The sequence below is a fragment of the Mirounga leonina genome, unplaced genomic scaffold (assembly GCF_011800145.1).
Source record: "Mirounga leonina isolate KUSES-001 unplaced genomic scaffold, KU_Mleo_1.0 Mir_195, whole genome shotgun sequence".
NCBI classification, from domain to species: Eukaryota; Metazoa; Chordata; class Mammalia; order Carnivora; family Phocidae; genus Mirounga; species Mirounga leonina.
The window spans coordinates 12524868-12550254 of record NW_023270490.1 but is presented as its reverse complement, the minus strand read 5'-3'; the positions used below and the strand labels follow the sequence as shown (position 1 = coordinate 12550254).

At 63.0% G+C, this 25387-nt stretch overlaps 2 protein-coding genes across 16 annotated transcripts in view; both read left to right on the top strand.

The window, feature by feature from the left end:
* Positions 1-11059, top strand: part of ZNF512B (zinc finger protein 512B) — an 11318-nt gene extending 259 nt beyond the window's left edge. Inside the window, 18 exon segments of the mRNA XM_035025601.1 lie at positions 1753-1878; positions 2188-2330; positions 2697-2825; positions 2950-3066; positions 3068-3627; positions 3710-3936; positions 4051-4122; positions 4219-4365; positions 4530-4654; positions 4726-4818; positions 5035-5133; positions 5217-5387; positions 5545-5739; positions 5951-6052; positions 6330-6392; positions 7164-7262; positions 7519-7671; positions 7673-11059. Coding sequence (XP_034881492.1) covers positions 1755-1878; positions 2188-2330; positions 2697-2825; positions 2950-3066; positions 3068-3627; positions 3710-3936; positions 4051-4122; positions 4219-4365; positions 4530-4654; positions 4726-4818; positions 5035-5133; positions 5217-5387; positions 5545-5739; positions 5951-6052; positions 6330-6392; positions 7164-7262; positions 7519-7671; positions 7673-7771 — 2718 coding nt within the window. The 5' untranslated portion in view covers positions 1753-1754 and the 3' untranslated portion in view covers positions 7772-11059.
* A 96-nt stretch (positions 11060-11155) lies between these two features.
* Positions 11156-23768, top strand: UCKL1 (uridine-cytidine kinase 1 like 1). Of its 15 annotated transcripts, none has more exons than XM_035025608.1 (16): positions 11156-11431; positions 17509-17696; positions 17892-17998; positions 18124-18294; positions 18371-18442; positions 19508-19697; positions 19781-19842; positions 21601-21620; positions 21861-21959; positions 22302-22400; positions 22475-22568; positions 22657-22719; positions 22814-22936; positions 23099-23206; positions 23291-23447; positions 23532-23737. In XM_035025608.1, exons 1-16 carry the CDS (start codon positions 11319-11321, stop codon positions 23609-23611), a joined length of 1746 nt encoding a protein of 581 aa, XP_034881499.1. In that variant the 5' UTR covers positions 11156-11318; the 3' UTR covers positions 23612-23737. The 15 variants fall into 15 exon arrangements, with proteins under 15 accessions (XP_034881499.1, XP_034881497.1, XP_034881506.1 ...); XM_035025606.1 differs by having other exon boundaries at positions 17506-17696; XM_035025603.1 differs by lacking the exon at positions 11156-11431 and adding an exon at positions 11458-14514 and having other exon boundaries at positions 17506-17696; positions 23532-23768.
* The last annotated feature ends 1619 nt before the right edge of the window (positions 23769-25387 follow it).

Here is a 25387-nt window from a genome sequence, read left to right as displayed (position 1 = left end):
GCCCCGCGCCGGCGCCGCGCTCCTGCCTCCTCCTTCCCCAGAAAAAGCCGCCCTTTTGGCCCACTCCCTTCGCCCCCCCCCCGCCCCCCCCCCCGGCGCCTGCAATAGGCCCTTTCGGGGCCAAGCCAGGGCCCCGCACCCCGGCCGCAGGTGGCAGGTGGGTGGCAAGGCCAGCCTCCAGGTGTGCATTCTCTGGCCAGCCTCATCCCTGCGCCCAGCCTTGGCTACCGTCCTGCCGCCAGGGTTGCTTGGGGCGCGCCCCCCCACCCCCGCGAGTGTCCCACCTCTGCGACCCTGCTGGGCCCTCAGGCAGGGTGGAATCTCTTTTCCTCCTGTTGTGCAAGTGACAGGTCCTGGATGGAAAGAGGGTGTCAGCCTCCTAGGGCAGCCCTGGCCCCAACCCCCCAGCTCTGAATTCTCCACCCAAGCTGGAGAGAGATTGGAAAGTGGGTTCTTGGCAGGCACCCACACCCCAGGCTGTTGGATTCATCCTGGCGCTGGGGTGACTGATGCTGGCAGTCTCCTTTAGAAGTTTCCGCGTGAGGACTTCGGAGAAGTTTGTTTAGGCCCACGTAGACCTGTACCTCCCCCCAGGCTTAGGATACGGGCACCCCCTTGGCAGAGGGCAGTGACTGTCCTTACCTTTGACCTCAGCCTCTGGATCCCCTCTAGGCACTGCAGTCTCTCCACATTTCTTCTGATCTAAGTTAGTTGGGAACTACCAGAGGAGGTGCCCCCTGCCCACACAACTGCCCCCAGCCCCCTTCCTGTGGCCTTGGGTGTCCCTGTGGGAGGATCCAGAGGGCTGAGCTCAGAGTCCCTGCCCCCAGCTCTCAGGGTCTGGGGTCCCCCGGCAGAACAGGCCTATGGAGACCCAGCCTTGGGCAGTGGGGTATTCCTTGTGGCCAGTGGCTGGTGGTCTCTGGAGGAGTGGTGCTGGTGGGCCTGTAGGTGGGGGACAGAGAGGCTTTTGAGGGTGGAGGTGGGGAGGTCAGCCAGGTGGAGGGTTGGCTGAGGGATTCCTGCTGGAGACAAGGCTGAGAAGAGGATCAGATAGGATGGTTCAGCTGGCATGGGGACCAGAACCAGGTGCTTGTAGGGTGCTCAGTCCTTGATCAGCCGCCCATGTCCCCTGGGGAACTTGCTAAGTTGGGGAGTAGGCTAGGGGCCCTCAGTGCCCATCTTGGCTATCTTCCACCTGTGTCCTGGAGAGGAGGATCCAGGGATGCCCACCCAGGTAGGGTGGCATTGCCTTTGGTCTGGGTGGGGCTGTGGAGAAAGGTGTCCCAAGGTCCTGGGCCAGCACAGCCTGTGAGCTAGCGGCCATATTGGTGTCGTGATTGGCCTCTGGGAGTGATGCTGTTGACCTCTTTCCTTCTGAACACTCCACCTCTCTAGGGCCCCCCCCCCCGCCAGCCCGGTAGCAGGTGTGATTCTTGGCACTCTTTGGGACTGTGTGTCTGGGGACAGAAGAAGTCTGTGGGAGCTGATGAGGGTTTCAGGACAGGGTTAGATGCTTCCAAGATAATTGTGTCTCCTGTATAATCTGGGGGGACCTCATCTGGGCAGCCCCTCCCCTAAACCAGAAGCCTCCATCATCTATTTTCTCATGTGGCCAAATACATAGGCAGGTAGTCTCTCCTTTCCTGAGCCAGAGAGGGGCCTGTCGGGGGGGTGGGGCTCAGGGACAGCCCATTTCAAGTCCTGGCTCAGGCCTGGTAGGCCTCACAAGTCTGTCCACTTGCTGTGCAGAGATGACTGATCCCTTCTGCGTTGGAGGAGGCCGCCGGCTCCCAGGGTCCACCAAGAGTGGACCTGGGAAGGATGGAGGCCGGAATGAGGTCCGACTTCCTGTGCTGCACGACCCACCAAAGTTGGGTAAGAGAGGTCAGGCCAAGGTCAACTCCAGGCAATCATCGCAGGCAGCCAGTGCTGGGTGTGGGACTCCTCCCCAGCTCCCAGCTCCCCAGTGGTCCGGCTCCTGGGCTGCCTGGGCTCTTGAAAGCCTTCCCAGGGTGGGGGCAGCCTGGGGCCCTGGATTCTTGTCCTAGGCTGACCATAGTCTCCCATTCCCCATGCTTCACTATGGGGGAAGTGGGGCTTACTCCAGGCCTGACCAGCCCCCTGGGTGGCAGGCGAGGCCGTGGGAAGCAAAGCTTCTAAGTCTTGGCATATCATGTGTTGCAGGGATGCCGGTGGCCCGGGGTGGGCAGACAGTGCCCAGCCAGGCCCCACTCTGCTTTGACTCGGGAAGTCCAGCCAGTGACAGGACCGAAGGGAAGAAGAAGGGGCGTCCGAAAGCTGAGAACCAGGCCCTCCGAGACATTCCTGTGAGCTCCCTGAAGGCTGGGGTGGGACTCACACTGGGATCTGCCTGTCGTGACCACTGCCCTGCCTTAGCTAGCTTGCCATACATCCAGCCCCAAGCCCTCCCAGCCTGCGTCGGAGGGTCGCTCCATGCTTTAAGGCTCCGTGTTGTGGCCTGGGACCTAGTGGACCACGTCTGTGGGGCTTTAGAACAGGTGTAGTACACAGTCGCTGCTCAGAGCGGCCTGAGTCTTGCTGCAGTCCTGAGGTGCGGGGGTTCTTGCTGCCTGTCTGCCCTGCAGGCCTGGGGAGGGTGCTGAGTCTGAGGCTGGGCTTGGCAGAGGCCCAGCTGGCTGAGGGGTCAGCAGCCTCGCCTTTTCCGTGCCCAGCTCTCCCTGATGAACCAGTGGAAAGACGAATTCAAGGCACACTCAAGGGTGAAGTGTCCAAACTCAGGGTGCTGGCTGGAATTCCCCAGCATCTACGGGCTCAAGTATCATTACCAGCGCTGTCAAGGGGTAAGGGGCGGTGGGGCAGGGAGGAGGAAGAGGCCTGGGGCCCACCTTGCCCCACCTGCCTGTGTAGGGTGTGTGTGGGCAGTGGCCTCAGGCCGTCCTCCCCATGTCTGCCCTTTCCTCTCAGGGCGCCATCCCAGAAAGGCTGACCTTTCCCTGCCCCTTCTGTGAGGCTGCCTTCACCTCCAAGACCCAGCTGGAGAAGCACCGCATTTGGAACCACATGGACCGACCCCTGCCTGCCCCCCAAGCCTGGGCCCGTCAGCCGGCCGGTCACCATCAGCCGGCCCGTTGGAGTCAGCAAGCCCATTGGAGTGAGCAAACCGGTCACTATTGGCAAACCTGTGGGTGTCAGCAAACCCATCGGCATCAGCAAGCCAGTGACGGTCAGCAGGCCTGTGCCGGTCACCAAGCCAGTGACGGTCAGCAGGCCTGTGCCGGTCACCAAGGCTGTCACGGTCAGCAGGCCTGTGCCGGTCACCAAACCCATGCCAGTCACCAAGTCTGTGCCGGTCACCAAGGCAGTGACTCTCAATAAGCCAGTGCCAGTCACCAAATCCGTGCCGGTTACCAAACCGGTGACCATCAACAAACCGGTGCCGATGACAAAGCTTGTGACAGTTACAAAACCCGTGCCAGTCACGAAGCCAGTGACGGTCAGCAGGCCCATTGTGGTCAGTAAGCCAGTGACGGTCAGCAGGCCCATTGCCATCAGCAGGCACACACCACCTTGCAAAATGGTGCTGCTGACCAAGTCTGAGAACAAAGCTCCTCGTGCCACAGGGAGGAGCAGCGGTAAGAAAAGGTATGGGGTCTCCTTCTGGGTTGGAGGTGGTAACAGGGCCCAAGGTGGGCCCTCCTGCCCCTCACCTGCCTGCTCCCTGCAGGGCAGCGGACAGCCTGGATGCCTGCCCCATCCTGCCAAAGCAGGCGAGGCCCGAGAATGGGGAGTATGGCCCCTCCACCATGGGCCACAGCTCGGCCTTCCAGCTGAGCACAGACCCCAGCGGCAGCCCCCTCTCCCTGGGCAGCAGGCTCTTGGGGAGCAAGGAAGCACCGAGGGCCGCAGGCCCTGTGTCCCCACCTGAGGAGGGAGCGGAGCGCACAAAGCACAGTAAGAGGAGAGCGGGGGGGCAGTGGCTGGCGTGGGGTAGCTGTCCGCTGGCCCAGGCTTCCCGATGGTTATTTGACCAGAACCTCGGGCCCTGTCTTCTCTCCCCCGAGTCAGGAAGGAAACAGAAAACACCCAAGAAGTTTACAGGGGAGCAGCCGTCCATCTCAGGGACCTTCGGACTCAAAGGTAGGGCCCTGGTCAGTTGCGCATCTGGAGCTGGATGCACGCACAGTGTGACTGCACCCTCGGCTCACAGCTGCCCTCCTGTGTATGTGCACGCAGGCCTAGCCAAGGCAGAGGACAAATCCCGCGTGCACCGCGCCAAGAAGCAGGAGGGGCCGGGCCCCGAGGATGTGCGGAAGAAGGTGCTGGCTCCGGCTAGTACTGTCAGCAAGGAAGTGCCGGCCCCCACGGCCCACCCAGCTCCAGGTCGGGGGGCTGCCGGGAAGCGGGGCCCAGGACAGATCTCAACTCTGGGGCAGATCCTGGACCACAGGGACTGGGGGCTGAGCGTGGACCGTGGGTCCTGTGCTTGGCGTCCAGGGCGTCCGGGAGCCCCCACCAGTCCCTGAGGCCCTGGCCCTGCCCCACAGGTGGCCCTGAGGAGCAGTGGCAGCGGGCCATCCATGAACGGGGGGAGGCCGTCTGCCCCACCTGCAACGTGGTCACCCGAAAGACCCTCGTGGGGCTCAAGAAGCACATGGAAGTGTGTCAGAAGGTAAAGCTGTCCTGGGGTCCGGGTGGGGAGGTGCTCAGAGTCCGCGTCTCACGGCCGGGACGGGTCTGCAGCTGCAGGACGCTCTCAAGTGTCAGCACTGTCGGAAACAGTTCAAATCGAAGGCCGGCCTCAACTATCACACCATGGCCGAACACAGCGCTAAGGTACGCCCTGACCCGCCCACCACTGGCCTCCTAGTCCGTCCCACCCCGCCCTCCCTGCCCTGCCCGCTGACCTTTCATCACGACATGGCAGCAGAGCGAAGGCGCAGCCACGGGGCGCAGGCTCCCATGCCTGACCTTGGACATCTGTGGCCCTGACCCTGGGCAGGGGTGGGGCCCTGTGGTGGTGGGGATCTTAAGGCTGGGCCTGCCCCCCAGCCCTCTGACGCTGAGGCCTCGGAGGGGAGTGAGCAGGAGGAGCGGGAGCGGCTGCGCAAGGTGCTGAAGCAGATGGGGAGGCTGCGCTGCCCTCAGGAGGTCAGTGGGATGGCAGGGTGTGGGGCGCACGTGTGGGATGAGGCCCAGCCTCTTGCCGGCCACTTACCCAAGCCCGACCCCAGGGCTGCGGGGCCGCCTTCTCCAGCCTCATGGGCTACCAGTACCACCAGCGACGCTGTGGAAAGCCTCCGTGTGAGGTGGACAGCCCCTCCTTCCCCTGCGCCCACTGTGGAAAGACCTACCGCTCCAAGGCTGGACACGATTACCACATGCGCTCAGAGCACACGGCCCCGGTGAGCAGCCCGGGGCCTGGGTCCTCCCTTCCTGGGGGCCGAGTGCGTGAGGAATCGTGAGCCTGGGGCCCTCCCCGCAAGGTGCCCCTGTGTTCGCGACTCATGGCCCGTATGCCCCATGGCTCCTGTGGGTCACTCTGGCCTCCCTGCTCTGCAGCCACCTGAGGAGCCTGAGGACAAGCCCCCTGAAACTGAGGACCTGCTGGGAGTCGAGCGGACCCCCAGCGGCCGCATCCGCCGCACCTCAGCCCAGGTGGCCGTATTCCACCTGCAGGAGATTGCAGAGGACGAACTAGCTCGAGACTGGACCAAGCGGCGGGTGAAGGACGACCTGGTACCTGAGACTGCCCGGGTGAGGACGTGACCTAGCTCCGGGTCCCTTGCGACAGTCCTGCCCCTGTGACCTAGGCCATTGGTTGACTGTCCAGGTTCAAACTTGTGGAGGGCGCACTTGAGGTCCTTAGAGCAGTTGCGGGTATCTGGGCTCAGCCCTGGCCTGGCACTTGGGAGCTCCCCTTTCGCAGGCCCACTGGGCTCACCCCCGTGTGCACCTGTTTTTACAGCTCAACTACACTCGGCCAGGCCTCCCCACGCTCAACCCCCAGCTGCTGGAGGCATGGAAGAATGAAGTCAAGGAGAAAGGCCATGTCAACTGCCCCAATGATGTGAGTTGGGGCAGGCTGGTGGGGTGGGTGTGGGGACACTGGGATTCAAGGACAAGGAGCCTCGGGCATGGCCCTGGGTAGGGGGCCTCCAAGTGGCCAGCTTACCTGTGATCCCTGGGCCCCTGCAGGGTCCTTAGATGGAGAGGTCCAGCCTGCCCATACCCCAGGCTTCCTGGGGCCAAGCCCTGCACTCATATCCCCTGAGCAAGGGGTGCGTGTGTATTTGTTGGGAGCATCTGCTGGGAGGTTCTCTCTCACGATTGTCTCCTGTCCCCAGTGCTGTGAAGCCATCTACTCCAGTGTGTCTGGTCTTAAGGCGCATCTTGCTAGCTGCAGCAAGGTCAGTGCCCAGGCCCTTTGTCAGGGTGGGGCGGGTGCTCGGCACTCCCAGCCAACCCCTAGAGGTCCCCACGCGTTGTGTGTGTGACCCTACCCCACCCCCATGGGGCAGCCTCCTCCATAAGCGCAGGGACTGGCCAGGGCCCGGTGGCCAACCCTGCCCAGGGTACTCCAGCCCTGTCCGTGAGTCAGTCAGCCCCAAGTTGTTCTGCCCACAGGGGCTCCTTGTCTGTGTGGGTGTAAGAGGGCACACTGACGTGGGCTTGGGGTGAGGGCCCTCAAGAAAAGGCTGCAACGGGCGCCTGGGTGGCTCAGTTGGTTAAGCAACTGCCTTAGGCTCAGGTCATGATCCTGGAGTCCCGGGATCGAGTCCCACATCGGGCTCCCTGCGCGGCGGGGGGTCTGCTTCTCCCTCTGACCCTCCTCCCTCTCATGCTCTCTCTCTCTCATTCTCTCTCTCTCAAATAAAAAAAATAAAAAAAGAAAAGGCTGCAACCCTTCCCCGGGGTACCTGCCTCTTCCCATCCTCCCTGTGTCCCTTACCTTCCCGTAGTGGGGGCAACTCCGAGGTCCTGCCACAGAGAAGTCTCATGGGTCCCGGAAGCCCACCTGTTGAGCACCCAGCCAGATGAGCTGTGGCTGCCCCAACCAGAGGTTGGGCATACATGCAGGCAGAGAGGCAGGTGCCCTGGTTGGAGCTGGTGCTTCAGGTCTTCCAAGGGGTGGGGGGGGGGTCCAACCTCTGGGGGCCAGCCCGCCCTATGCCTTGCAGGGAGACCACCTGGTGGGGAAGTATTGTTGTCTGCTGTGTCCGAAGGAGTTCAGCTCTGAGAGTGGCGTCAAATACCACATCCTCAAGACCCACGCAGAGGTGGGATGGGCCGAGCGCCCTGCTGGGCCTGGGGGGGAGTGTGGGGTGGGGGGGGTGGGAGGGTGACGCTTGTATGGCCTTGGAGTGAGCAGCCAAAGTTGAGAGAGCTGCTGGTTTCCCTTCAGCGGGGCTTCTGGCTTCCCTGGAGGAGCAGAGAAGCTTGGGTGCCGCTCAGCCACCTTAGCACAGTGGCCTGCCTAGCCCCAGTGCCCAGCACCTCCTGCCCCAGGGTCTGCATTGTGTATTTTCTTTCCAGAACTGGTTTCGTACTTCGGCAGACCCACTTCCCAAACACAGGAGCCAGGACTCACTGGCGCCCAAGAAGGAGGAGAAGAAGAGTCTGGTGGGCGGAAAGAAGCGAGGCCGAAAGCCCAAGGAGCGGACCCCTGAGGAGCCCGCGCCTAAGATGCCCCCCCCGTCGGGACGACTGGCCGCCAGGAGGCAGAGACAAGGGGGCCCGGGGCTCCACTGGCCGGAAGATGGGAGCCAGCAAGGCCCCTGAGAAGTGAGCGTGGTGGCTGGCAGGTGGGTGGGGCCTGGCCCCCACACTGGACACCAGGTCCACTCTGTTGAGGGCGGGGGTAGCTGGCTCCAGCACCTTCTGCTCTCCAGTTCTCCATCCCCCACCCCTGCCTGTTCATCTGTCCAGTGGAGGCAGCCAGCCCCTCTCTCCTACCTGAAGGTGGCCCCCCCCCGTGCTGGCTGTGGAGGGCACACAGGGCTGGGGGTCCCTTGGGGGAGGGCCTGTGGCAGTAACAGACGCGCAGTAGTGTGCAGGGACATTCACAGGCCTGGCAGAGTCGGGGGCCCCGGGTGGGCAGGAGGAGGGTCTGCAGCTTAGGCCTCAGGGCCACGGGGCGGTGCAGGGCAGGCAGAGGGCCTTCACCGTGTGAGCTCCATGCCCCGTCTACTTTCTCAGGCCCAAGGCTTGGGGGTCCTTGGTGACCCATGGTTCTGGGCTGATGAGGGCACCTGAGCAGCCTCACCTCTCCACCCGACACTGGACCCCAGCACCCCCAGCTACCTCCCAGGACAGACCCTGAGTCTGACTGCTACCGTGCTGACCTGACAGCCTGCCCCACCATGGCCTCCCTTGTCCTTCCGCCTCTGGGTCCTCTGCTTCTGTTCTCTACCTCTCCAGGCCTGCCCTCCCCTGCCTGTGCAACCCTTGCTGTGCTTGGGCCCCTTCCCCACTGGCCCCTGTCCGTCATGGTGGGTGGACTCTCTGCCATCCCATCTCCATGGGTGCTCCCTGCCTGGGGCGAGGGGAGGGTTCTGGTCTGACCTGCGGGCTGCAGGAGCAGGGGGTGAGGGGGCCACGGTGGAGCACAGCTTTGCCTCCAATCTCCAGCTTCGCTAATGCCACTGCTCTAGGTTGGGGCAAGTCCAGTGGGTTAGAGATGGGCCAATCTAGGCTCTGGGGTCAGCCTGGGGCCCACAGGCATGTGGGGTGGGGAACTGGGGCCCAGCCCTGAGGAGTAATCCCTGTGGGAATCAGCCTTCTGTCTGCTGGTCTGGGTTGGCTTGTAGCTAGGCTCCCATGGGAGTCCCCATCCCCCCTTTTTTACCTGCCCTTTTGTTTCTGGTTGTGTGGTCTTTTGATATGAGAGCTAAAGGCCAGGGAGGGAGCTTGGCCAAGGTCACATTGTGTTGGTGGCAGCTCTGCAGCTCTGTGTTGGACCCCGAAGGGGATGGCTAGGTCTGCAGGTTGGCTAGGGTTCAGGCTGGAGCTCAGGGCACCCAGGGGAGGCGGCCACACTGCCTCTGGTCTCCTCCCTGGGCCCCACCTTCCAACTTTGGCAGTGTAGGGAGGAGGGGGATCCTCAGAGCCCCTGGGTTTGGACAGAGGCTGTTTCCCACTGGGGGGCGGGGGTGGGCTGAGGGCTCGGTCTTGCCGATCCTGGACGATGTGAATTTTGATATTTGCCTGTGTGCGTGTGTCTCCTGGGTGTAGTGGATGCCAGTCTTGTTGCTGTGACAAGTAACAACCTTTTTTTTATTCTGTTTTTTATACAAAAACACAACAATCTGACATTTTGGTGCTAAGGGTTTCCTGGTGCCGACGGTGGATCTGGGGACTGAGAGGGTGTCTCTCCCCTGCTCAGGGAGGCAGTGCTGACTGGGCACCTCTCTGCCCCCCCCACCCCCAGCTCCCGTCCTCATCTAGTCCCAGGAGAGGAGAGGCTCCCAGTCGGGCTCAGCTCTCCTAGCTCTGCAGTAAGGAGACAGGTTCCAGGGGAGCCTCTGGGGCACGTCGTGCTGCCTGTCTCCAGCTTCTTCCTTTGGCCAGAAGGCACTGACTTGGGCAATCCTGGCCTGATGTGGTAGGGAGGGGGTGTAGAGACATGGGCTACCCCCAGTCACACACACCTTGATTTGATCAAAGGGTAGAGGCATGGGCAGATGGGTGTGATCCAGTGTCAAAGGTCACGGGAGGGCAGTGTGGGCAGGGCTTTGGACTGCATGGGCAGAAGGGTTTTCTTTTCCGTGTTCTGGGTGTCACTATGGTGTACAGCTGGTGGGGGCAGAGCTGGGGTCAGGCAGCCACTTTAGGAGCAGCCTTGGGCAGGGCTGGCAGGAGCCCTAGGTGCATTTTGTCCTTGTCACCAGTGGCTGGAGGAGGTTGGACCTCAACACCTCTGCTGGGGACGGCCGTCCGCCCCAGCCTCTCAGGTACTTGGCCCTTGGGGAGTGGGGGGCTGGTTTTTTGCTGGGGGATGAGTTTCCAGGTCGCCCCCTGAAGTCCACAGATGGTCCCTGGTTTGGGAACCCCGCCGAGATGTGTGGGAAGAGGTGGGGTCCTGGGTAACTTGATGTTTAGCACTTTAACCCCCTTCTTTGTCTTTAAAGTGGGTGTGGGGAGCTGCTGCCAAACGTGGCTGTTGGGTCGGACCCCTCTCTCCCTTCTTCCTTTCCTGCTTCCCATGCTCTGGTGAGTGGCAGTGGTGAGCTGGTCGGCAGAGCCCTCCTCCAAAGGGGGCAGAGCCCTGGGGGGCTCAGCAGGATCTGCCCATCTCCCACTCTGGTGGGCGTTCAGCCAGGTAACCACCTGGCCTTGATTGACACCTTCAATGAGAGGGACTGGCGTGGCAGACCCCCCCGGGGCATGATGGGCACGGACCCTGCCCAAGACCCAAGCCCAGGGCACAATGCCAGGTCCCTTTCTGAAGATCTACCTCTGGCCCCGCCCACCCCCCCCCCAATCCTGCCCTGAGAACAGGAAAGGGCCGACTCAAGGGGCTGACACTTCACACAAAAATAGGATGCACTTTATTTGCTTGTGCAAAGGCAGATGAGGGTGCATCCTGGTGTGACCAGTGGCCCTCCCAGCCGTAGCCTCCATCCTGTCCCTCCGGTTCAGAAGGGAGAGAACGGGTGCACCCTGATCTGCGGAGGGCAGGGCTGTCCCGGTGTGTCCAGTTCGGTGGGCCCCAGGTGGCTTGCCCTGGAGGCCTGGGGTTCGGGGGCCTGGCCAGCACCTCTGGCCCGGCAACCACACATCCTGTGCTTTGGGTTTCTTGGTTTGGGTTTTTTAATGCCAGTTCTCCGTACATAAGTGCATTTTGAAAGAGAGGTTCCAGCTATCACTTGTAACCATATATATACATATATATTCTATCTACAAAGTGTTTATTTGCAAGATGTTTTGACGGTGAGCTCGGGCCCTGCCCACCTTGTGACCATCTGTCCCCGGTCCTCGTCCCCGCCTCCCCGGCCCACAGTGGCGTGGGGGTGGGCCATCAACTGTATGTATTAAATATGACTGTATCAAATAAATGTTTATTGATTTTTTTCCAGGGGCTTTGTGCGGCTGAGTTTGTGGTAAAGCTCGGGGTGGGAATTCTTCCCCGCGGAGGACCCACCGCTCGCGGCGGGTGAGGCCGGACTACAAGTCCCGGCATGCATAGCCGTACGGCCTCGTGGGACTTGTAGTTCGCGGGGCGCGCCAACGGCTGCGCGGCGCGAAGCCCCGAACTACGACTCCCGGAGGCCCGTGCGGCCGGCTCCGGAGGCCTGCCCTGCGGCCGGCCGCCCGCGGCGAGGCCTTCGAGCTCCATGGCGGCGCCCCCAGCCTCTGCTGACGCGCCCCGCTTGCCTCCGCCGCCCGCTGCGGCCGGAGACGGGCCCCCCCGGCCGGCGGAGAGGAGCGAGACCGCGTGCGAGGACCGGTAGGCGCGGCGCGCCGAGCACGGGCTGGGGGCCGCGCGCGCCCCCTCGCGTCTGCCGCGGGAGGGGGAGGCCCCGTGAGCCGGAGCCCGCGCCCGCCGTGCCGTGGGGCGCTGGCCTGCGGGCAGGGGCGAGCGCGCGAGCTGGATCTGGACGCGCGAGGGCTGCCGGCGCCCGCGTGGGCGGTCCCCGGGGCCTGGCGGGGCTGGCGGCGCGGGGCCGGGAGGTGGGTCTGCGTGCACCGCTGCTCCGGGGTGGCCAGCGGAGACGGGCCCGTGGCAGGCCTGCCGGATAAAGCGGATGCTCCCGAAGTTGACGTCGGTGTCCGTCCCGAGGGGCTGGAGCGTGCGCCTCCCTTGCGCTCTGAGGGCCGCGCGGGCCCTGTCCCCGCTCCTGCCTCACCCGAGAGGCCAGGGTTCGTGAACCTGAGTGCCTTCCGACTGCCCACCGTTGTGCCGCACCCCGAGGCTCTGGGGAGGCTTTGCAAGACTTGGAGGGGTAGAGCGGGGAAAGAGCCATTTTGTCACCCTGACCGGGGAGACGGAAGAGGCCAAGAGGAAACGGGCTCCTACTCCCTGCTTGTGGGGCCCGGCCCCCCGGGGGCAGCGGCTGGGCCCTGCTCTGGAGCCCCCCGCCCCCGCCCTTGAGGGCTGGCTCCTCGCTTCTGGGTCTGAACTGTCCCTTAAGGAAGGCTCAGCGACAGCCACGGGGCGGGGGTGGGGGTGGATCCAAGGAAGCCTTCTCTCCGTCCCGGGCATCTCATCTCGGGGATTGGATGATCTTTCCACGGCAGAAATGCTGTGTGCCTGGACTCCTCCAGGATGGTCTGGGTGCCAGGGAGCCACTGAATTGGCAGGGAGAGGAACGAAGTGAGGGGTCCAGGAGCTGCCCTGAGGAGGCTCACACCTTCCCAGCGAAAAGTGACTAGAGCCTGGCACAGGGTGACTGAGTCTCGTAGACCTGAGTCTGTGACACCTGGCGGTTCCAAAGAGTCTTTGAGTTAGCCCGAGATCGGAGAGGGCAAGGCCAGATGAGGTCTTGAGAGAAGCACTCCCTGAAGACATGGACCGGTGGCAGCTGCAGTCTGGCCCCCACCCCATGTGCAGAGTTAGGTTGGGCACAGGTGCCCCTCACGGTGCCCAGGGAGGCAGAGGTCGGAGGAAGGGAGCCAGGACCCGGCAGTGGCATGTGTAGATTCTGGCGTGCTTCTCCAGAGGCCCATGGGGTCTGCCTCGGAACTGCCTCTGGACTTGACAGTTACATTCCCCGATACTGGTATCCTGAGCGCTGTTTCCTTGCACGCCCTCCGAGGGCCCCAGAGCTGGGTCTGGTTGGCGTCCAGGTGTATGTGCCCGGGCCCCTGACCACCAGTCCAGCTTCTCCATCCACATCATTGCGGCTGCATCCGTGTGCTTTGGCTGGTTGCTCCTTTAGAGGGTCAGGGACCTCGGACACCTTAGCACTGGACATGCTGGTAGAGAAATGAACATGGTGGTGATAACGGGGAACCCCTCAAGCAGTCTCCTGGTGCGGTCCAGGTGGAGATGGGTTTGAAGCTATGGGAATGGAGGGAGGCCTACTGGACCCGTCCAGAGCAGCAGGAACAAGGGGCTTCTGCAGGGAGGTTTCCAGGGTAGGGTAGGGGCCATGCAAGTCTCCGAAGCCTGTTTCAGCCCCTTCAGGGCTGTAGCCGCCCAGCACCCCCAGTACTTGATCTGTCCTGAGAAAGCCCTGATACCTCTCTGTCCCTGAGCCAGTCTGGGATCCCTGGGGCCAGGCCCCAGTGGATCAGCTCCTCCCTCTTCCATCTGGCCTCATTTTTACTCATCCAGCAAATTTCCCTAAACCTGGACAAGGTATCCGGCACTGGTGGAGGCCCTGGTGCCGCACGCCCCAACTCTGCAGCCCTGCCCAGGACAGCTCCCGCCTCCGAAGTGGGGGCTAGCCCTGGCCCATGTGTCCAGGCCAGAGGTCAGGAGGGAGAAGCTCTTGTGGGCAAAGATGGACAGTTCAGTCCTGCCTCCAGGTGCCTCCGGACAGGGAGGCAGATACATCCTTGTTACCTGGGCGGCCAGGAGAAGCTGCTCCTGAGGCAGCCTCCAGGAGCGGCCCCTCTTCAGGTATGTAAACCCTACATGGAATTTTCTCTTTCCTGAATCTCCATGTTGTTAGAAGCCAAGTCAGGAGGAAAGCTGGAAAGGAAGCCAGGGACTTAGGGATGCAGACCCCTTTACACACTGCAGTAAAGATCCTTTGGCTGACCCATCCTCAGCAAGCTGAACCCATTCTTCCTCCTGCTGCCAGGCTAGAGATTGGCTGTGTCCCCTGGCTGAACGCAGAGCTCTGGGTGGCCTTGGGGGATGTGCTGGAGCCTAGCCCTGGAGGGGCGGGGCAGGCGGCTAGGGTTTCAGGTTTGTTTATGCCTCTAGCAGGCACCTTGGGGCCAAGGGTGTGACACAGGGCTCAGCACTGACATTCAGCAAAGCTCCCGATTTCCCCAGATTTCCCCGTTCTGCTGTGGGTGGGTAGGAGGGCGTTGGCTCTACAGTCCCAAGCAGGCCCGGGGTCTGGAGTTTTTTCCATGGTGTTCTGGGGGGTGTGGGGTGCACTGTGGTCCTCAGCAAGCCTGGGCCAGCAGTGTGCCAGCCGGTGCACAGGAGCAACAGTTCACACCCAGGGCCGGCCTGAGCTCTGCCAGGCCCCACGACGGTGTTCTTTTCAGCAGGGTCAGTGCTATTAATATCGGGAGGGCACACAGCCCCCAGCCGAGTGATCCTCCTAATGCCTGTGGCCTCAGCCTCTGAGGCGGCCGCGGGTCCTGTGCTTTCCACACGGGGCTCTTCCGACCCCTCCCCCAGCTCCTCACCTGCTGTGCTGCCTGCCCACCCATGGAGGGGCAGTTCAGGTGGCCCCTGAGCTGTCCTGGGGGGGCTGCTGTGGGTCTGAGAGGCACAGTGGAGATGTCCCTGTACACACCTGGGATCACCCTGCTGTCTGCTGTCCCCTGTGTCCCAGCCATGAGCAGCCCCCCAGCTTACCCTGGCATCAGGATCTCGGGGTGCTGGGCCCTTGGAGCAGAAGGCAGGTGAGTGGCAGGCCTGTTGTCTCCCGTGGCTGTGCTGAGGCAACCTGCCTTTGCTGTGTCTTGGCCGCTTGCGGCCCCGGGCATCATGTGTCTGATCGACGTCAGGAGACAAACAGGCTGGGTAGGTGCTCTTGAGGGGCCAGGCTGGGCTGGCCACCAGCAGGGGCTCTTCTTGCTTGGGGCTGTCTGTTACAGGTGAGTCTTTGTCCGTCGTGGCTCATAATCCTTTGGTTTGAAAGTACCTTTTGTCACTGTGGCCAGACGCACCCCGTCCTTCTGTGGACTGGATAAAGAGATCTTTGGTGCGACATTCCCATTTCCAAGGTCGTGTCGCTGAGAAAATGGGGTGAGGCTTGCTCTGAGGTCACAGCAAGGCTTCCTCCCTGGTTCCCAGAGAGAGATGGGGCTTGGGAGACCGTGGAGCTGGGCTTGGCTGCACACCCAGCCTGATACCATTTAGACCCATCACACGCCCTAGATGGGGCGGGTTCCTGGCAAAGCTCTCTCTGGCCTACTTTCTGCTCTTCTGGCGCATGGGCACTCTTCCCTGGGACGGTGTCTGCCCCAGGCTGTCGGCAGCATGAGCCTTAGAAGTCGTCCGTGGTCGTGGCCATCACTACCTCAATGGAACAAGGAACCCTCACAAATAAGGATTCAGAGTTTCCTGTTGGAGAGGTGCACCGGGGTGAGAAGCGGGGGATGGGAGCAGGCGTACACGGCCCTGGGGCAGGCCCGGCTGTGAGGGAACTTGCTCAGCACCAGCACACAAGAGCGTGTTGTTCGGGAGATGGTGAGGCCCTCCTCCTCCTTTGCAAGTCAGGTTTTCCACAGTAGAGCTTCCTCCCAGAAGGCACAGAGGGAGGGGCCGGGCTGGACTTTGTTTTCTGGCCCCCATCACCTCCAGGGCCATCTGTCCTTTGCGGGGTACGCGGGCTGCTTCTGGGAGGGCAGCGCCGGTGAGCACCGGAGGCTACTGCTCTGTGCTGTTAGGGGAGTTTGTCCAGGGCCTGGAGACACCTCTGCTTGTTCCCTCCTGCCCCCCCCCAGGATCCCCCACCCTGCCGTGTCCATCTCTGGCTTGACGGAGCGGGAATGTGGGCGGTACGCCTGGGATAGCTCCAGGCTGGGCAGAGTCCTCCACACACTGACTGTTGGGTGGCAGTGCCTGTCTCCAGAGCCGCAGAGGTGACACCGAGCACATAGACTGGCTAATTACCTCCACTGCTGGCTCCTTGTGCTGTCCCGACAACGAGGAGCCACGGCAGCCGTATGTTGTCTGTCCCCCGGGATGGTGCCACGTGGCTCCTGCCCTGCGATGGCTGGTTTCTCACTGCTAGGACTTGTGCTGTGGTTGTCCTCGGGGCTCTCAAGTGCTACTGGTGTGACCTGTCCCGCCTTTGGCTTTAGCGAGTTTCTTCCACCGCCTCCGACCCCCAAACATACAGGCACACCGTCCTCCTGGCTCTTGACAACACCAGGTGCTACGGGAGGACTGCACAGCTGGGAACACCAGTGTTCCCAAGGTGGAGATGCCCAGGCTGTTCCAGACGCAGGAAGGCACTCTCGTGGTCCTCGGCAGGCTGATACCGCCCTCACTGGCCAGATTCCTGGCACCCCGTGGCCTCGCACTGCTGGGCGTGGCAGTGGTAGTGGGCTTGGTCTGTGCTTAAGACGTTTAGCGTGGCAGGAGCCCCAAATCCTGGTCCCCAGGGCAGTCTTGGCAACTCTGTGTCTTTCTCTGTGCATCCCGTTTTGCGCACATGTACTCACATGAAGGTGTGTGCGGGTGAGCTCTCTGCATTTGCTGGGTTTGTAGACACGGGTTCACGTCTTACTGCAGTTGGCCTTCTCAGCTAAGCGGACTTCAGGACACCTTCCCTACCTGTGTCCGTCTGAGGCTTTCATGCTAGTACGGTGAGCAGTGTGCAGCCCTGGGGTCCCGGACCAGGGGTGCACAAGCCAGGGGTGTAGGCAGCGTCCTGCAAGGCTGGACTTGCCCAGTACGTCTGCATGACTTCCTGCACGTTCCTCCCACCCGCTGGGGGCTCTGCCCAGACAGTCAGCAGCTGCGGTGGCCACCACCGGCCTGGAAGCCTCTGGAGCAGGTCCGCGAGGTGATAGTTTGGCCAGCCCGGCCGCTCTCTTCCCCGAGCTTGTCCTGGCCCTGCGGCCGTCTTTACACCAGGCTTTTGTGACCCAGCCGTCAGCACACGCTGAGCAGGCGTCAGGCACACACTACCGCCCAGCTAGCCGCCCAGCCAAGTGGAGTCTCCCCAGAGCTGTCACTGTTGGGATTCGAGGCGTTGGGCCAGCAGTCACACTGTGCCCCTTATGAGCCCACGGGGACGCCAGCATGCCACCGGGCACGGGGGCACAACACAGGCTGGAGCGGGACACAGATGCTGTCCGTGCCTCCCCCAGACTGGGTTTTCCGGCCTGTGGCTCCTGGGGTCTCCTGCCTTCTCGGTCTGCAGTGTGCTGGAGGGCAAGAAGCAAGGGCTGCCCTACGGGCCTCCAAGCCCAGGGACTCCCTCCTGCACCCGTCCCCTCTGCCAGCCTGCTCAGCTCTCCTGTCAGCAGCCTCTCTGTCCAGGACCCCCCCCTCCCCGTGTGCCCCTCAGGGTGGCAGGGATTGGATCTTACAGAGAGTGTCGTGGGAGGGAACATAGTCCTTGATGGGGTCCTGACTGCCCCGCTGTGCCCCCCTCTCATCCTAGGGGACAGGGGCCAGGCCCAGGATGGCACTCCTCATTTCCCCTAATGCTGTTTGCTGTCCCCCCGAACGTGTGTGGGCAGTGACAGTCCAAGGCCAGGAACCCTGTGGATGGGCTGCAGGGGGCTTCCATATGCCCCCAGTTGAGTCCACCCAGCTTGGCGGTGCCTGTGTGCCTGCGTGGGGCGTGGACCCCGTGGCCGGCCACGCCAGGCCTGACGCAGGATGGCAGGGTGGCTGGTGGCCCTGGGCAGAGGCAGGCGTGTCCTTCTCTGCAGCAGCCATGCGGAATCCTTGGACAGGCTCCTCCCGCCTGTGGGCACCGGGCGCTCACCCCGGAAGCGCACCACCAGCCAGTGCAAGTCTGAGCCGCCCCTGCTTCACACCAGCAAGCGCACCATCTACACGGCCGGGCGGCCGCCCTGGTACAATGAGCACGGCACACAGTCCAAGGAGGCCTTTGCCATCGGTAAGTAAGGCAGGGCCTGTCGAACCCCTGAGCGGCCCTGCCACTGGTGTGAGCTGCCTCGGGCCCCGTGGGCTGTCAAGCCTGGGGGGCAGGGGAGGGCAGCTGCAGGCAGAGCGTTGGGCGCGGGCCCCCCGGAGCCGGGCTGGGGGCTGGCCCTGCTGCTCTTGCCCAGGGTCGCGCTGCCCCCTTCCACAGGTCTGGGAGGTGGCAGCGCCTCTGGGAAGACAACTGTGGCCAGGATGATCATCGAGGCCCTGGACGTGCCCTGGGTGGTCTTGCTGTCCATGGACTCCTTCTACAAGGTGAGGAGCTCGCCTGCCCGTGCAGGCCACATCTGCGGTGGGCCTGGATGCCCCTGCCCTGCCCCCGCCCCTGGCCCTGGCGTGGTATGGAGGGGCCCACAGAGCCCCTAGTGCCTCCCCCACAGGTGCTGACCACGCAGCAACAGGAGCAGGCCGCCCACAACAACTTCAACTTCGACCACCCAGATGCCTTCGACTTTGACCTCATCGTGTCCACCCTCAAGAAGCTGAAACAGGGCAAGAGCGTAAAGGTGCCTGTCTACGACTTCACCACCCACAGCCGGAAGAAGGACTGGGTAGGCCTTGTGGGCTCGGGCTGTGCGTGCCTGCCTGGGAACGTGGCAGGCGACCAGCTGCACGATTTCTCTGCAGAAAACACTCTATGGTGCAAACGTCATCATCTTCGAAGGCATCATGGCCTTTGCTGACAAGACGTTGCTGGAGGTGAGGGCAGGGCTCAAGGCTGACGGTCCTGCTGGGAATGCCCATCCCTGCTCATCTTCCTGCTTCTCCTGTGGTTCTAACCTTAAACTTGCCTCCTCCAAGCAGGCCAAGCCACTCCCTCTGTCCTTGTGGTATGTGGTCACCTGTCCCATCCCGGTGGTGCAGTCACTGGGTGTTGGGTGGGGAATGGCTGCTCTCCGGAAAGTGGGTCAAGGACATTGGGTGGAACAGACCCCCCACTCCCGCAGAGAGAATGGAAATGCCCTTGGTGGGGGAGGCAGCCTGAGGAGGGTGCAAGCCCTGGGCCAGTGCCTTGATCTTCTCTTCTTAATGCTTGCTCACCTTCTTGTGTGTGTTTTCTCTGCTGCTCTCTGGGGCCCATGCGGTCAGTGAGGTCAGAGTGACCTTGGGGCAGTGGTTCACATGTGCGTGCACGTGTGTGCTCTTGCCTGGGATGGAGACGGCCTGTGTCCGTGCTGTCCGACCCCGGGGAGGCACGCACAGCTGTGTCCTTCCCACCAGGCCCTGCTGTAGGTGGGTCCTTCTCCTGCTGCTGCTGAGGCCCTTGAGGGAGGCCTGTGCTCTGGTCCTTGTTCCTTGTAGTTCTGGGGCCAGTGAGTTTGGGCTCAGGCTCAGGGAACCCTGTTGCCCACCATGCAGCAGTACCCAGCCCCCCAACAGCCCCTTTAGGCCGGACCTGAACTCACCAAACCCAAGCACTGTGGTGGGGGGTATGGTGGGGAGGGGACACGCCCCCCGTTCCCCTGATATGTGTGAGGGCACACAGACAGCTGACAACCCACAGTGACGGTGCCAGCTCTGTCCTGCCTCTGCGGCCAGGGTCCGTCTGGTGCCCTCTGACTAAGCCTCTGGTGGATAGTGCCCCCCCCCCACCATGTACACACCCCCCTACGTTTCCCCACACCCGTGCACTCTGCCAGCCAGACTGCAAGGTGCCCCAAGGGCCTGGTTTGCTCCTGGGCCAGAGGTCTTTGCAGGAGCCGGTCCCCAGGTCCCCAGGTCGCCCACACCGGCCCCGCTCAGCGCCTCGCTCTCCCCATCCAGCTCCTAGACATGAAGATCTTTGTGGACACGGACTCCGACATCCGCCTTGTGCGGCGGCTGCGCCGGGACATTAGCGAGCGAGGCCGAGACATCGAGGGTGTCATCAAGCAGTACAACAAGTTCGTCAAACCTGCCTTCGACCAGTACATCCAGCCCACTATGCGCGTGGCAGACATCGTGGTGCCCTGGGGTGAGCCTGCGGACCCACCTGCCATTGGGAACGTGGGCAGAAGGGGCCTTGGGACCCCATGTGACCCTCCTCACCTGTCCCAGGGAGCGGAAACACGGTGGCCATCGACTTGATCGTGCAGCACATGCACAGTCAGCTGGAGGAGGTGAGCCAGCCAGGCCGGGGCCTGGTCCCTGCAGCCCCCCAGCCCCAGGCCCTGCTCCCCTGCTCCACCGTCAGAGGCCTGCTCTGCGGCCCCCGTGTGTTCACGTCCCCGCCGTGTTCTGGCCCTCCGGTGTCCCTGTGCCGGCCAGAGGCAGCTGGTTCCCTGAGAAAGCCTGGGGGGCAGAGGTGCCTTCTGGTACTGCCAGCCTGAGCTGGGCCTTGAGTGTCCCTCCCAGACCTTCAGGGGACCGTTGGCTTTTAGTGCAGGGTCCCACATCCTGAGCACTCCAGGAGGGATGTCCCAACCTGGTTACATGCCCTGGGCCGGCTAAGGGCACTGCCACTCTGGACAGGCTTCAGGATGGGGTGCTGGAGGCCCGAGGTCTGAGGCATGCAGCCTCAGAAGCCCTGGCTCTTTGTCCCAGGGCAGAGAGTGCCCAGGTCATGGGCCATAAGAGCTGGCTCCCTCCCGTGGTTGGCGGCCACCCGGGACTGTCCCTTGGGACTGTGGCAAGTCTGTTCCCGGGTGGGGGTGGCCTGGCGGGCCGAGGTGCACGGTGGCAACGGGCCGTGCTGTCCGGCGACTGCGAGGTGAGCACCACCACTGACGTGCCACCCCATTCCCTTGTGTCTCCCTGTGTTGCCGCCGCAGCGTGAGCTCAGTGTCAGGTAAGACTTCCCACACCTGTCTGCAGACGGAGGCACTTCTGACATCCACAGGCAGTGCGGAATTCGGGTTGTCACCTGGGCAGGTGGGGGGTCCTCTCCTGTCATGCCCATCCCTGGTGGCAGCCCTGCCCCGGGCGCAGAAAGGATGGTGTGGTGGCCCCCACACTGCTTTTGTCTGTCTTTGCTGGGCCGATGAGGAAACTCAGGCACAGAGAGGTTAAGGAACTTGCCCAGGATCACACAGTGCCCTGACTCTATGCTGGTCAGACCTCTCTGGAGGCCTCCCCCCGACATGGGGCTGGTTGCATGGGGTCTGACGCCAGAGGGCACAGCTGTCCTGAGCCAGCACTGCTGGGCCCCCCAGGTCAGTGGTCACAGGCATATCTCTCAGCAGCCAGAGGGTCCTCTGCCTGATCTGGGGGTCCAGTCTCGATGCCACCAGATGGTGGTGAGGCCCCTGCCCCCTCTGGCGCTGGACCCAGGGCAGAGAGAGAGCCAGGAGGGGCTCTGAACGCACCAGGGGAGAGCAGATGAAGCACCATCCCCCACAGTGCCCAGCAGGAATGACCTGCCTTTAGCCCAGGCTTTCTGTGGAATCGGGGAGCACCAGGAGAGCCCCCAGTTCACACTCGGGAGCCCCGAAGCTGCTGCCTTGGGAATGGCCCCCGCAGCGTGCTGCCCTCCCACAAGTCACCGCTTGGCTCTCATCCAGACCAAGGCACCTGCAGGTCTTGCCCTGCCGGGGCCCCCTGGAAGCCTTTGTCGTGAGAATCAAGTTTCAAACTTGGAAAAAAAAAAAAAAAACCCAAACGCCTAAATGCAGCCGGCTATTTCCCCTTCTCTGGCCAACCAAGGAAGTGGTGACCGGGGGCGGGAAGCGGGGCCCGGCAGCAGGGTGTGTGCAAAGCCTCCCCGGGTCTCCCTGTCGCCCTGCCACCTGCCTTTTCTCTCTATCAGGCCAGCTGGTGGCCGCGGGGACTCGCTCCCTTGCTAAATGGTCTTTTTCTCTTTGTTCTTTTCCTCCTCTTTGTAAACCCTTGGGTTTCCTGCCCTGTTCCCTCCCTGAACACACTCTTCACCTGGCGAGCAGAGGAAGCTGCGCTGGGATATGTGAGGACAGAGTGCGCGCTGGTTGTGGTGCTGCGCTGTGCGCTGTGTGCGGGGGGCGGGGGGGGCGGGGGGGCTGCTCCCGCACGCCCTTGCCCCTCCCCGCCCTCTGCCCCGCCCCTTCCTGCCCCCTCTGCTCCGCCCCGCCCCGCCCCGCCCCGCCCCGCCCCGCTGCTCCTTTCCCCACCCCGGGCATGGTGCAACAGGGCCGGCCCTGAGCCAGATTTGCCCGCATCTCCCAAGGGGACTGCCGTACATCACCTGGAGGGAAGGGTCAGGGCGAGACTTGGTCCTGAAGTTCAGCTGTTCCCCAGAGAGACATGTTCTGGGATTGAGGACCAGGTGCCCATCCTGGGAGCTGAGATTCCTTTGCCCTCCCGCTGCCTGGTCCCCTTTTGCTTTCTCCGTGCAAGCGCAGGAGGGGATCTGGGCTGGGAGGGGAGGCTCACACCACAGCCCCTCCCTTTCCCACCTGATGGTCAGCTGCTCTGCTCAACCTTCGCCTGATGGGAGTATTCGGGGGTTGGGACCCTCCCTCCAGATCAGCCACAGGGAGGCGGCGGCCCCCACCTGCACAGCTCATTATCCCCATCACATGCGCCCCCACACAGTGTCCGGAGTGGGAGGATGGGGCTCTGGGAGAAGACACCCCTTCTTGAGTCCCCAAATGGTTTGTGTTCCCAGGGCCGCGCTGGCCTCGGCGCACCAGTGCCACCCCCTGCCCCGGACGCTGAGTGTTCTCAAGAGCACGCCGCAGGTGCGGGGCATGCACACCATCATCAGGTGAGGGCCCTTGTGTGAGGCGAGGTGGCGGCCCCTGACGGCCCACGCCTCAGCTGAACCCAACCGGTCCGCAGGGACAAGGAGACCAGCCGTGATGAATTCATCTTCTACTCCAAGAGGCTGATGCGGCTGCTCATTGAGCACGCGCTCTCCTTCCTGCCCTTCCAGGTGCGGAGCGGGGTGTGGGGCGGGTACCTGGGACGGGCGGGGGGCGGCTCCCCGTGCTCACGAGCGCCCCCACGCCCTCTGTGCGCAGGACTGCGTCGTGCAGACCCCGCAGGGGCAGGACTACGCGGGCAAGTGCTATGCGGGGAAGCAGGTACCAGCTGGGGCGCAGCCCGGGGGCGGAGCTGGGGCGGCCCGGGAGGTGGGAGGTCCGGCCGGCTCATCTCCCCCTACCTCCGGGCCCCCAGATCACTGGCGTGTCCATCCTGCGTGCGGGTGAGACCATGGAGCCGGCGCTGCGGGCTGTGTGCAAAGACGTGCGCATCGGCACCATCCTCATCCAGACCAACCAGCTCACCGGGGAGCCCGAGGTGCGGCGGCGGGCCTAGAGGGCAGGGGCTGAGGGAGGCTGGGGGGCCTGGGGGAGGGACATCGGGGCGGGGAAGGGGGCAGCGGGGTCGCCTGAGGGGCGGGGGCGGGAGCCCGAAGGGCAGCTCCAGGTTTGGGCCGGCTCGGACTCTGGCTTCTCTCAGCTCCACTACCTGCGGCTGCCCAAGGACATCAGTGACGACCACGTGATCCTGATGGACTGCACGGTGTCCACGGGCGCGGCAGCCATGATGGCTGTGCGTGTGCTCCTGGTGAGTGGCCACGTGGGGCTGCGCGCGGCGGGGGGCTGCGCGCGGCAGGCCCGGGTGGGGATACACTGGCCCCTTACGGCGCAGGACCATGATGTTCCGGAGGACAAGATCTTCCTGCTGTCGCTGCTCATGGCCGAGATGGGTGTTCACTCGGTGGCCTACGCATTCCCACGAGTGAGGATCATCACCACGGCAGTGGACAAGCGTGTCAATGACCTGTTCCGCATCATCCCAGGCATTGGTGAGGCTGCCCGGGGCTGACCAGTGGTGCACCAGGGCCTGGTGGGCCTGAGTCCCCACCACAAGGGCCTGCTTCTTTCCCCAGGTAACTTCGGTGACCGCTACTTTGGGACGGACGCGGCACCTGACGGCAGCGATGAGGAGGAAGTGGCCTCCACAAGCTAGCTGCCCGCCCTGAGCCTTCCTGCTCTTGCCGCCACCCAGCTTCTTCCTGCCTCATGGCCTTGCTTACAGACATGTCCTAACTTATTTTAATTAAAAAGGGTATGACGGCTGTAACTTACTCTATACATTTTATAAAATAAAGTTTGGGAAAATGAAACCGTGCCTGGTTAGCTGGGGGCCCTCGGGTGCTGTCCTGCCTGGGACCTGGGCATGAGGAGTAGCCCCAGCCCCCAGGCTGCAGGGCACCATGGGGAGGAAGGGAGTTGAGGAGCCTGGTCAGAACCTCGCCTTATGAGCGGCAGAACAGGCCTTCCTGGTCCCGCACTGGGCTTTCCCTGTAGTCCAGGCTCAGTGTCAGATTTAGGAGGACAGAGCTGGGGCCCACAGCTTCTGGCTCTGCTAGGTGGGCCACTTGGTGGCCCCCTGGCCTGGACCTAGGGCTCTGGATCTCAAGAGGGAGCCTCTGCAGCCATCCACCACCCCCGCCCCCACCACGTGTTTGTGCCGTCAGGGAACCCAGCGGAAATCAGTGTGTGGGCGGCTGTAGGAGGGAGAGAAGCCTTGGTCCCTACCACTGGCAAGAGCCCCACTTTTAGGGGAGATGGCCACACAGCGTCCATGGGCCAGCCATGCTGTTCAGGGCCAGAAACCCACCTCCAGCCCTGTCTTCATTGCTTCTGGGCTCGAGGACAAAGGCAGGCTTCTCTGGCTCCCTCCAGACAGCCTGTCTGTGGCAGGCCTGCCTGGGTAGGGTGTGCATGAGGCAGACCTCTGGGCTGCTGGGGATGGGCTGTCAGGCACCCCCAGTCTCCCTACTCCTCTGTTGACCAGACCTGTGTCTTGCCTCTTTCCTGCCCTCTTGGTCTCCTTGGTCCCCCCCCCCACAAAGGCCATGTCATGGAAAAGCTTGTTGTGGGGGCGGGGACAGGAAGTCACTGGGTGGGGGCCAGGCCAAGGGCAGGCAGATAAAGGCAAGAGGCTTGTCCAAGGGGTGGCCAGACACCAGGGGCAGAGAATCATCACAGGGCCCAGAGGTCAGCAGGAGGGGCTTCTCCTGCCCAAGCTGGTGAGTGGACCCCTCTCCCATGTTCCAGAACCCCCACTTACTCTGCCATTCTCGTGCTGTGTGCTGGGAACCTGGCCGGGCCCTGCTTAGGAGGGGTGCTGGGGCCCTGAGGCTAGGAAGATGCCTTTCTGTCAAGCCAGGTCTTCCCAGATAAGGGACAGTTAATCAGGGGCCAGGGAGGGGCTAGGTCATTCCCTGGAGGCCTCCCCAGAGTCCAGCTAGGCGCTGACCAGCTCCCCGAGATAAACCAAACCCACACATGCACATGCATGTACCAACACACACACACACATCTCACATGCTATGGCACACAGATGCAGCTGAAAGGAAAGGGCCCAGCTGCCCCCATCCAACTCGGCCACCAGCCCCTGGGGGAGGACAACACTGGGGGCCTAGGGCAGAATCGGGAGGCAGGAGGCCTGAACCAGAGGATCTGCCCCCTCAGGCTGTAGTCCGCTCATCCAAGGCAGCTTGGGGAGGTTAGGCCACAGGCTAGGGGACTTCTTTAGCCCATTTCCTGCCAGGCCCCTGTGGCGGTGGTAGAAGTGGGTCACTTTCCAAACAGCACAGGGAGAGGGGTTTCAGGATGCCAATGAAAGGGAGCAATGCCTCCAGCCCCTGGGAGCCTCCTAGTCCCAGAGATAGGACCAGAACCAAGGTCCAAGACCCTCCTGGGGTAACACTCAACACAGCTTACTAGATACATCAAG